This window comes from Rana temporaria, chromosome 11, assembly GCF_905171775.1.
Source record: "Rana temporaria chromosome 11, aRanTem1.1, whole genome shotgun sequence".
NCBI lineage: Eukaryota > Metazoa > Chordata > Amphibia > Anura > Ranidae > Rana > Rana temporaria.
Genome location: NC_053499.1, coordinates 163,646,529 through 163,658,612, shown reverse-complemented (window position 1 = coordinate 163,658,612; position 12,084 = coordinate 163,646,529). Strand labels below are relative to the sequence as shown.

The 12,084-nt window shown below is 49.3% G+C and overlaps 1 protein-coding gene across 1 annotated transcript in view; it reads left to right on the top strand.

Annotated features, from left to right (window-relative positions):
* LOC120917994 (EP-cadherin-like) overlaps positions 1-9,022 on the top strand; it is a 50,144-nt gene extending 41,122 nt beyond the window's left edge. The window contains exons 11-16 of the mRNA XM_040329657.1: positions 412-554; positions 1,227-1,451; positions 2,765-2,980; positions 3,937-4,067; positions 4,165-4,308; positions 7,918-9,022. Of these exons, the coding sequence (XP_040185591.1) occupies positions 412-554; positions 1,227-1,451; positions 2,765-2,980; positions 3,937-4,067; positions 4,165-4,308; positions 7,918-8,124 (1,066 nt within the window). The 3' untranslated portion in view covers positions 8,125-9,022. The remainder of the gene's footprint in view (positions 1-411; positions 555-1,226; positions 1,452-2,764; positions 2,981-3,936; positions 4,068-4,164; positions 4,309-7,917) is intronic.
* The last annotated feature ends 3,062 nt before the right edge of the window (positions 9,023-12,084 follow it).

Here is a 12,084-nt window from a genome sequence, read left to right as displayed (position 1 = left end):
GGAAGGTGACAGATCTTCATTGCTGAGCTAGATAAATAAAACCGAAGGGCCAAAATGGTTATCCTGAGGAGCAAAGCTATACCCTTCACCCACTAACCCCCCCCCCCCCCCCCCCCCATATATTGGAGATCACTGTCCCCCTGCCCCCCCCCCCCCCAATATATTGGAGATTACTGTCCCCCGCGCCCCCAATATATTTGAGATCGCTGTTCCATAGGACCAGCATTGAAGTCAAGGCTTTTCAGTCTTCAAACCGTCCGTCGGTTATATGGGTTTAATGGCGTCCCTTTCACCTGAACCTCACAACTCCCCCCCTCCCTCCTATGTTATAATGTATTCCTTGGCAGGATTATGAGGAAAGCGGCATCAATGCATATCTGCTATTTACTGGAACTTGTTCTCTTCCATCAGGTACAAAATTGGGAATGACCCGGCCAGGTGGGTCTCTGTGAATGAAGACACCGGCATCGTCACCGGCAACGGAAACCTGGATAGAGAGTCGGAATACGTCAAGAACAACACCTACACCATTATCATGATGGTGATCGATGATGGTAAGTCTCGCCATCTCTACTACCTACCTCTACAGCTGAGCTGCAAGAGAATCGATCGATCCGTTTCTTTACGAATGTTTGTTGTGCTCCCAAGTTCTTCACTTCGGTTTATTGCTGCCAAGTGAATGGAGGATTGAACGCTACAATCCCCCCCATTGGTTGGCAGCCGTTTCCTGCGGGTATCTTCAGTATTTGCTACGCCATCTATGGCTGAACTTCAAAATATTTCACTTCATGTGAAGCCAAAGTGCTGCCAAAATGTACAACAGAAAAATCTGCATAGGGGATGTGTCCCTTGTGCTGATGCCTCTTCTGTCCTCCAATCATCTGTGCCATAATCTCAGGGCCACAAAGGCGCGCTGTCCCGATTCTCCTCTAGAGCCCAACAATGCCGTCCTTTCCTGTTTTCATAGATGTTCCTACAACTTCAGGGTCAGTTCACTCCGCAATGCGCTGTATTTGTGCTTTTGGCCCATTAAATGTGAACAGGCTGTAATCGGCCCAAATCCGGTGCGGAGATCGGAGACTTCGATTTTCTCGAGCAGCAGAGAGCCTCGTGATCTTTGTCTTGCTGTCTGTATAGAGATTGGGGCTGTTGAAGGGAAATGTCTGCTCTCCCTTTTTGTCCGGAATATTCTGGCGGTACCGCTCATCCTTCTGCTTTTCCCACAGGAATCCCCTTTGCCACCGGCACCGGGACGCTCATCCTGCAGGTACTCGATATAAACGACAACGGTCCCGTCCCGAATCCTCGAGGCTTCATCATGTGCAGCAGCAACCCGGAGCCTCAAGAGCTGACAATCAGTGATGCCGATCTTCCTCCGAACACCGAGCCGTACAGTGTGGAGCTGAGCCACGGATCGGAACTCGTCTGGCACGCCGAGATCAAAGGAAAAGGTGATTGGAATATGAGAATTAAATCTTCTTCCTTCCCAAAAGTAAAACCTTCATTATGTTCCAGATTACCAATTCTTGGCTGCCTTAAGATTTTATCTTCCTGGTGATTGGGCCAGTAAGTCTGCGTTTCAAAAGAACAAGCTCTCCATCAGAATGTAGCAGTTAGAGGGTTGACCCTCTACCACTGACAGGGGTGCTTACAATGATTGGCTTTTATAGATGTAAAACCTTTATTGGTAACAGTTGTGTTCCTTTGAGTTTGGCTTCAATTTGCTAGTCCATCTAACACTCCCCTCCCCCCCCCCGAATTGGCAATGCTGCTGTCTAAAGGTGCTCCTTCCTCCAGAGTGGGGGGACTCTAATACAGGAGGCGTGTTAATGGCCAGATCACCAGGTGGAAAGCCACCACATCTAATTGGTAAGCTGCAATATGACAATTATGGTTTTTGGGTGAAATACGGCTTTAACGAGTGACTTGTGACTGAGGGAGGAGAGTTTAGAGGTCACAAATGATTCCATTCCTCTCGGGACTCGAAGCTTTGTATATTATCCGTATCATTCTACCGAGACTCTCACTACATCCAGGAGAACTAGCAGGATGTGTTTTTTTGGGTAGAAACGTGGAGGATGTACAAAGATCATAGCTGGGAGGCCATCTTCTCCCCGAGTTGTAACCCAAATTCTATTGTGAATGGAGCCAAGGATTTTATTTACTTTTTTTTTTTTTTTTTGATCTGTCAAGTTCTGCTCACTAGTTGCCAATACCTGCTAGGATGTTCTATATACAGGCACAATTGACTGATGGTGGTGAAGGGGGTATATGGGGGGTTATACAAGGTAAAGGGGGTATATTGGTGTTGGGTATACAAAGTGGAGGGGTATATAGGGTCGGTGGGGGTAGACAAGGTTGGTGGGGGTATATAAGGTGAAGGGGGGATATATAGGGTTGGTGTTTGGTATACAAGGTGTAGTGGAAATATAGGGTTGGGTATACAAGGTGGAGGGTATATGGGGTTGGTGGGGGATAGAGGGTTGGTGTTGGGTATACAAGGTGGAGGGGTTATAGGGTTGGTGTTGGGTATACAAGGTGGAGGGGTTATAGGGTTGGTGTTGGGTATACAAGGTGGAGGAGTGGGTTATAGGGTTTGTGGGGGATATAGGGGTGGAGGGGATAGAGGGTTGGTGTTGGGTATATAAGGTGGAGGAGTGGGATATAGGGTTGGTGGGGGTATAAAAGGTGGAGGGGGGTCTATGGGGTTGGTGGGTATATAAAGTGTTGGTATGTAACATGGCCAATCTAATCTCTTTTGTAGCTTCAATGACACTTTTGCCCAAAGAAGATCTGAAGGTCGGGGACTACAATGTATACGTTCGTCTATACGATGCTCAGAGACTACCCCAACTTACGGTGGTCAACGCCACCATCTGCAGCTGTGAGGGCAAAGCTGTGAGCTGTAGTGAGAAGGCCATCGCTGGGGTCGATCTTCCCATCATCTTGGTCATTCTGGGATCTGTTCTGGCTCTGCTCAGTAAGTTCTTTGCAATGTGTTGATCCAATTTGGCGCGTTTTTCTACCAGTCTGTCTTCGAGACGCGTCCTTTACTCTTCCATAAACCATTGGCTGGAGATGACCCATCGCAGCCAATCGTTGGGTTTAGAAGGTCCCCATGATGCATTCTTCCTGTTTCAGTAGCTGGTTGGGATTCCTAGAAGCTCAATTTTGGACACTCCGAGCAGAACGCATGGTTTTCATTCAAGTTATGATTTTGTGATCCCTAAAATTAGCGGGGTGCTAAAGCTACATGTTTATCATTTTAGGTAAACCAAACTAAGCATGGGAGGTCTTTGGAAACCGCATTTAAAAAAAATCAGAAAAAATCGGAACCAGCTAAAATTCATACAGTTTATGGTCACCTCGGCACTCTTGCATCGTAGTTTGGGGGTCTCAAAATATTTGCTGGCCGCCAAAGTGTTGTGTGGGGCCTGCAATAGTGGTCCATGTACTTACCTGATGAGAGGGTCACTTCATTCATTTACAGATCAAACCTCATTCAATGTGAGGTAATGGTGGCCGGGGGTCTTCACTACCAGATGCTTCAGCAGGCAGCACCAGTTTAGTTTTTAAACCAGTAGTGTACCATTCAGGGCTGCTGCAGGTTCTTATTGCCTGCTCCCTTGTAGAAATCTGCTGCTGAATGGGACAAGGAGAATCAATTAATCATTGTGGTAGTCCTAAAGAGGTCTACAGGCTGGCTTTGGGGGTTGCTGGTCCTGTGGGTTTGGCCTGGGGGGGGGCGGCGTCTGCGGGCTTTGCCTTGGGGGTTGCGGGTCCTGTGGGCTTGGCCTGGGGGGGCAGTCTGGGGGCTTTGCCTTGGGGGGGGGGGGGGGGGGGGGGGGTTGCAGGTCCTGTGGGCTTTGCCTGGGGGGGGGGTCCGCTTTATACCTGAGCAGTAGATGTCTTATGTTCTAACTTTTCTCCAATTAGTTCTCATTCTGCTGTTGCTGCTGTTCTTGAAGAGGAAGAAGGTGGTGAAGGAACCTTTGCTGCTCCCAGAAGATGACACCAGGGACAATATCTTCTACTATGGAGAAGAGGGTGGTGGTGAGGAAGATCAGGTACGTTGTCTTTGTATGAAGGATTGCTATGAAATATTCCAGGTTTATAAAAGTCTCATTATTGCCAAGTTTCTTACAAGGCTTTTTCTTGTGTCAGGACTACGACTTGAGTCAGCTCCACCGAGGCCTAGATGCTCGACCCGACGTCATGAGAAACGATGTGGTTCCAACCTTGATGCCGGCACCACAGTACAGACCGCGGCCATCCAACCCTGATGAGATCGGGAACTTCATTGGGGAGGTAAGTTGCAGTGAGCTGGCTGGGCAGGTTTGCCGTCGTCGTATTGGCCGTGGCTTTCTGAAGGCGGGGTTTGCAGATGATGATACGGAGTATCGATTGGGTGGAATCGATTCTTAGAACTAGGTGGATCCTGATTATTCCCTTTGAAAGGGATTTGGTGGCACAACTTGTGGATCAGGGAGCATCTTCTGCCTCCTAAATCCATTCACATAATTTATTCTCAGGTTTTCATTTCCTTTTTATTTCCACCTATAAAATCTATTATGTAATGTCGGCATGTGATAAAACAATTGCTCATCAATCGCAGGTCTTTGTAAGGTGAGTAGTCTTGCCTTTCACTTCTGATTGAGAAGGGGGGGGCCTTGCCACCGGTCCCGCAGCAGGACCCCTTCCTGCCACCGGTCCCGCAGCAGGACCCCTTCCTGCCACCCGGTCCCGCAGCAGGACCCCTTCCTGCCACCCGGTCCCGCAGCAGGACCCCTTCCTGCCACCCGGTCCCGCAGCAGGACCCCTTCCTGCCAACCGGTCCCGCAGCAGGACCCCTTCCTGCCAACCGGTCCCGCAGCAGGACCCCTTCCTGCCAACCGGTCCCGCAGCAGGACCCCTTCCTGCCAACCGGTCCCGCAGCAGGACCCCTTCCTGCCAACCGGTCCCGCAGCAGGACCCCTTCCTGCCAACCGGTCCCGCAGCAGGACCCCTTCCTGCCAACCGGTCCCGCAGCAGGACCCCTTCCTGCCAACCGGTCCCGCAGCAGGACCCCTTCCTGCCAACCGGTCCCGCAGCAGGACCCCTTCCTGCCAACCGGTCCCGCAGCAGGACCCCTTCCTGCCAACCGGTCCCGCAGCAGGACCCCTTCCTGCCAACCGGTCCCGCAGCAGGACCCCTTCCTGCCAACCGGTCCCGCAGCAGGACCCCTTCCTGCCAACCGGTCCCGCAGCAGGACCCCCTTCCCGCCAACCGGTCCCGCAGCAGGACCCCCTTCCCGCCACCGGTCCCGCAGCAGGACCCCCTTCCCGCAGCAGGACCCCCTTCCCGCCACCGGTCCCGCAGCAGGACCCCCTTCCCGCAGCAGGACCCCCTTCCCGCCACCGGTCCCTCAGCAGGACCCCCTTCCCGCCACCGGTCCCTCAGCAGGACCCCCTTCCCGCCACCCTTTCCAAAAAATGTGCCAGATCAAATAAAAATAACATAAATCATGTACTGGAACGTTTTTATTATAATCCTAGAATTCATATGAAATAGATGAGAAGTCACAAGACTAAATATGCCGCTCATAGCATGAAATGCAAATGGGAAACAGACCTGGTATTGCTATTGGCTCTTTCCTATTTGTATTGCTATTGGCTATGAGCAGCATATTTAGTCTTGTGACTACTCATCTATTTCATATGAATTGTAGATTATAATTGTTTCCTGTAACTTGTTTATGTTTGTACTTGACATGGCGATTCCCTCATTCAAAGTCCCATAAACTCTTCCTTTTTATCTACCAGATTGGGGATGGAGGACTTGAAGCCTCTGAGGGACCCCCCTCAATCTGACCCCCTCAATCTGACCCCCTCAATCTGACCCCCTCAATCTGACCCCCTCAATCTGACCCCCTCAATCTGACCCCCTCAATCTGACCCCCTCAATCTGACCCCCTCAATCTGAACTTTCTATCGCTAGGAACCTAAAGCCTTAGTACATGTATAATCGAGGTCAATGATTACCTTGATTCAGAAAATGTTATTGGTTTCCCCGCGGGAGTGGGCGTGTCGCTCCTTTTCCCCGACGGCCTAGTAGTGTGTCATGGGAGCGGGGCGCAATGTCTCCTGGGAGTTATGCGTTACTTGCATATAATTGAGTTACAACGGGGCGTGTATCTGAACTGACATCACTCGTTGTCATGGTAATTAGGAAGCTTTGACGGCGAAGCTCGCACTGCTCACCGTCAACACAGCGCATGCGGTGGGATTCACCGCTTCCAGGAATTCTTTGCTTGTGGGCTTCACAATGCCCACAAGCAAGATGGAAAACGCCTGGAATACATTTTATAAGTTGTTCTTTATCACGGAAACCAAAGCAATTCTCTTGGATGCGGCTAGCCAGTGAGTGTTACATTTGCATGTGTTACTAGGCATTGCACCTGAAACGAAAAAATCGAATCCGTGGAACCTCCGCTTTAAGCACTTAAATGTATTTTTTTTATTTTTTTTAACCTGCAATATCACATTGGTGACGGGGTCTCTTTAAAGCCCACTGAGCCCCCGTCCTTCACCATGTTCCCCCTGGTAGTCCATTCCTTGTCTGTCTGAGTTCCCACAAAATTCCCGGTGCTTTCATGTAGAAGGGTGCGGTGCTGGTGTAAGCGGGATGGGGGTGGGCTTTATAGAGACTGTCGGGTCTCCTTGAATGATGGCTGACATTTTGGATCGTTGTGATGGCAGATTAAACAAAGGTAGTGTCAGCGTTGGGGCTTTTTTCAGCAGCAACGTGGGGAACGCAGTTTCTGGCACCTCCAGCACTGAATGTATGCAGGGGGAGGGGGGGGGTTGTCTCATGTTGCTGGGAGGGGTCTATTGATGCTGGCTGCTGGGAGATCTGTTGCTGATGGTCTATTGTTATGGGCGGGATCTATTGTTGTGGTGGTCTTATTATTGTGCAGTGGGCTCTGTTACGGGGGGGGGGGTGTGTTGCAGTGGATCTTTTGTTGCTGGGGGGGGGCAGGGGTCTAATGTTGCTTTTACTGCATTTCTTAAATCCCATACAAACTGCTCATCACCACAAAATTATTACTTTGTTCTGTAGTCTATAAAAGGAGCCGTATTGGGAGGTGGGTAGGGGGTGGAACTAAGGGACGGTGCTCGGAGGTGGGTAGGGGCGGAACTAAGGGACGGTGCTCGGAGAAGGGTAGGAGCTAAGGGACGGTGCTCGGAGAAGGGTAGGAGCTAAGGGACGGTGGGCGGAACTAAGGGACGGTGCTCGGAGAAGGGTAGGAGCTAAGGGACGGTGGGCGGAACTAAGGGATGGTGCTCGGAGGTGGGTAGTGGGCAGGGAAAAGGGGTGACTTAGAAAGGAGGAGTACCTGCACCTATTCTCTGGGGGGGAGCCCTGGTCAGCGCAGACATGTATGTGGTGAGCCTAGTCTTGCACTGCCCAATGGGATGTGTCTAATTGGTTGAGACCCCCAAAGTCTTGGGTCTTTGCATGAGTGTCATGGAGACCATCACCCCCCCCCCCCCCCCGCCAAGTCTTGGGTCTTTGCATGAGTGTCATGCCCCTCCACCCCTGCTAGGTCTTGGGTCTTTGCACACAGGTCTTGAGACTTAGTAATCCGATCCCGATCTGGTATTCGAGGGTTAAATTTCCATTTCCTGTGAGTGGACATTACAGGGAGCTGTCCGGAGCTTCTTATGACGGGAAGCTGCTTAATGGATTCTCTGCCTCATTAACAGCAAAAATTACCTCTAAAGAAGCTGACGGAACATTCCAGGCTTAATGTTCTGTCTCCTGGAAGCCTGTTTTCTATTTCTGCCGCCCATTAGATGTATTTTCAGGCTTTGACACACAATCACAAATTATTGCTCAAGTCCTTTTCTCGTCTAATTTGTTTTGTTTTCTTTTCAGAACCTGATTGCTGCGGATAACGACCCAACGGCTCCGCCCTACGACTCTCTCCTGGTCTTTGATTACGAAGGCAGCGGGTCGGAGGCTGCCTCCCTCAGCTCCCTCAACTCCTCCAATTCCGACCTCGACCAGAACTACGACTGCTTGAACGAGTGGGGCCCCCGATTCCGGAAACTGGCGGATATGTACGGAGGAGAGGACGACTAAGGTCCCGGGGAGGAGGACAGTTGGGACTTGTAGCCAATCGATTGCCTTACACACTCCGGACAATCTGAACATATGATGCCTTACTTTGTATATATGGCTGCCGGCATGAAATGTGCTTTAGAGTTTGACATTCAGTCCTTTGCCAGTTCTTGGCGTTTTCTGACTACTAGACGAAACGCGCTCGGTGCCCGCTGCAATCTCCCCTTCAGCCTTAAGATGGGAAAGTCGAGACCCGTGCCTTCCTCCATGCCGCCTTCCTCCATGCCGCCTTCCTCCATGCCGCCTTCCTCCATGCCGCCTTCCTCCATCCTTCAGTCTTTTAATCTTAGAACTTTTAAAACTTAGCGGCACTCCTCCTCCAGATGGGGGTTTGACTCGCTAGAACTTTAATTTTTTTTGAACAGACATCTTTTTGTTTTTAATACACTCCGCCCCTCCCCCGCCTCATTTTGGCATTTGATCTTCTCGGTTTTCTGTAGACAAACCTTCTTTACACTGGATGAAAAGTTCAACCTTCATGTTGGTTTCTAAGCCTCAGGTTTCTCGCTGTTCCCGTGTGCCTTGGTCTGGAGGAAGATGCGTCCCTTTTTTTTATTTTTTTCGGCCCTTAGCATGGGGGAGGGGAATTTGGTCACACTGGAAATCCTTGGCACCCGTGGGAAACTCGGAATCCTTAAATGTTTCCAAACCTTCTCTACTGGTGGACTAGATGAACATTCCAGCCAAAAAACTTTGTTCTGAGAAGAATGAGATGCGTTTTTATTACCGTTTGTAGAGATTTCCCTCCACTTCCTGTCCTGGTGATTGGAAACATTTGGAGTGTAGCCTCCCATAATATTCCATAATAGAAAGTGCCATCATCCAAAGTAATGAGAACTAGAAAAGGTGGGAATATGGAGGCAGTTGCTGATCCTGCCCAACCACAAAACAACATAAGGGGGGGGGTACTGGACTATCTCAGTACTGATACAATGACAATATAGTATGGTAAAACATACAAGATTATTAAAAACCATACACCTCAAGACAACCGACAGGTAACCCCGTAAGATTTCTGGTGGAGTATGAAATGTTTCGTGGACTCGGCCGCTTCTTCAGGAGGAAGGTCTGTGAAACAAATGATGCAATGAGGATAAACATGAATGCAAAGCAGTACAAACAACGACTGTATCCCTGTATTATATTCTGTTTGTACTGCTTTGTCTTTGTTTAGCCTTCTTGCATTATTTGTTTCACAGACCCTCCTCCTGAAGAAGTGGCTTAGTCCGTGAAACGTGTAAAGGAAACGTCTCGCACTCCACCAGAAATCTCAGGGTTGCCCGTCGGTTGTCTTTTGTGGTGTATTGTTTAATCTTGTATGTATTGGAACAGTATATTTTACTATACTATTGTCATTGTATCAGTACTGAGATGGTCCAGTACGCCCCCCCCCCCCTTAGGGCGTTGTGTGGTTGGGCAGCATCTGCCTCCATATTGTCACCTTTTCTAGTTCTCTGTCCTCGGTTCCTGTAACAATCACCAGAAGAAATCTCCCCGACAGGGACACAAACGGCAGCAAAATGCATTCTTCCCCCCCCCCCCCCAGTTTGGGTTTCCATCATGTTTTGGGGCGGGGCCTTTTTTTGAAGACAAACTTCCTCCTGCGCATTCCTCATACAGATCACAATTTGGGTTTTATCTATTTCGAAGATTCTTTTTGTTAATGTGTTATTTATAACAATAAATAGTTTTTTGTACATCCATGTTAAAGGCGAAGAAAAAAAATATGATGTAAAATATCCAAATTTCATTTTATTAAAGGTTTGTGTTTTTGTTCTATTTTGTGTCCCGGATTTCTCTGCTGGACCTCCGGGAAATGTCATTGGTACAAAAATCAGACAGACTGGAATTTTCATATTTGCCGAGCTCAGCATTGGACTCGGGATATTGATTGGTGAATGGAAGGAGAAGTAATGTAGCTGGAGAGGTTGTAATATGAGAGGCGGCTGTCTGTTATGTGCGTTCTGCGTGCCAGTGATGTCTGTTTGATATTCTGCGTTCACTGACAGGTCCACACGACTGCGACATTGTGGCGGACACCATTGTCATTTATACAGCGATCAGCGCGATAAAAATGCACTTTTTACTGTAAAAATTACAGACAGTGAAGGGGTTAACCTTTTTTACACAGACATCTCCCCGGTCTTCAGCTCTGTGCCACCATTGCGGGACACCGAGTCCATGGGTCCCACAGGCACGGAGCTCGCGGCAGGGTTGTGAGCGTGTGAAAACAGCGGCAAATTAAAGGGGAATAATATAAATTTATTTTTTATATATATATTTCACACGCCTGTCTGTGCCATTCTGTCAACATAAATCCTCGTGCGGCGGTCGGGAAGCGGTTCAAGATGCAGATGGCGGTGTGGAATATAATCTATGAAAAGGGAGAAAGCGCCACCAATCGAAGGCCCCGCACACACCATCAGATTATTGGACACTTTTTTTTTTTTTTGTATGCTTTCAGTCTTCTCTTGAAAGTGAAGTCCCCACCACATAAAAAAAGTTTTGTATGGATTGTTTCTGAGCATGCGTAGTGGCGCTCTTACCATTTTACAGTTTTCAACCGAAAAATATAAAACAAAAATCGAACGTTGTGATCACATCCAACACAATTTTAGAACCTGCACCTAGTTTATTTATCTTTTGTCCAAATAATAAAATGATTGTACGGCGCTTTCCACAGCAGATTACAGTTGATCCTTCACTATAGAGATGTTTCCATGTATAGTGATGAAAGTAGTAGGCGGCATGTTGTGTAGGAAGCCGCGATGCGGGAGACCCGTCCGGGTGGAATGGCGGAGAGGCGGGCAGTCCGGTGGTATCCGGCGCTCTGAGGTAGATAGAGGCGACCAGCCAAGACGTCGCGGTGACGAAGTCAGGAGGCGTGGCCACTTTCCTCCCACTGCCTACTATTCTCTTATGAGTTTGACTACCTTTTATATGTGGTGCATTTATTACTACACTTAGATTGCTAGTGCCCCATCATTGGGGCTGTCATGGGGGGCGGGAACTAGTGTCCTATCATTTGGGTCGGTGGGGGAAGAAAAGGGCCACAGTTTGGAGACCACAGACATCTGTTACAAATAAACATCTAAGAAGGGTAATTCCTTATATAGCAAATCTGTGCTCCTCTGTACCTTCCTTGTCTTCTATGATGGGTTTTATTTCCAGTAACTGGTTGGGAGGCTCGTCTTGTTGGGTGGTTGGGAGGCTCGTCTTGTTGGGTGGTTGGGAGGCTCGTCTTGTTGGGTGGTTGGGAGACTCGTCTTGTTGGGTGGTTGGGAGGCTCGTCTTGTTGGGTGGTTGGGAGGCTCGTCTTGTTGGGTGGTTGGGAGGCTCGTCTTGTTGGGTGGTTGGGAGGCTCGTCTTGTTGGGTGGTTGGGAGGCTCGTCTTGTTGGGAGGCTCGTCTTGTTGGGAGGCTCGTCTTGTTGGGAGGCTCGTCTTGTTGGGAGGCTCGTCTTGTTGGGAGGTGGCACGGTGTGTTTTTATATGTAGCGCCCTGCTGCTACTTTTATATAGCTGGTGCTGCCGTAAATTAAGGGGTTAGTCAGATTTAGTTGCCTCTGGCTGTACTGTTTTTACCTCATTTGGGCCTCTGTTCAGCCCTGGCTGTACTGTGAGTGACCACTATTGTTGTCTGGGGTGTTATCACCCCAGGCCAAGGGTGGCAGCAGTAGAGTCGGGGTGTATTGGGTGTTTTTCCTCGGCAGCCAATCAGTAGGGGTTGATCGTCCCGCTGTGCATGCTGGGGGAGGGTACTTAAGGTCACTAAAAAAAGTTTACTTTAAAATAACAAACATGTGATACTTGCCTCCACTGTGCAGTTTGTTTTGCAGAGAGTGGCCCCGATCCTCCTCTTCTGGGGTCCCTCGGCGGCTGTCTCTGGTCCTCAAGTACTGACCAGTCATGCGAGAGCTCAC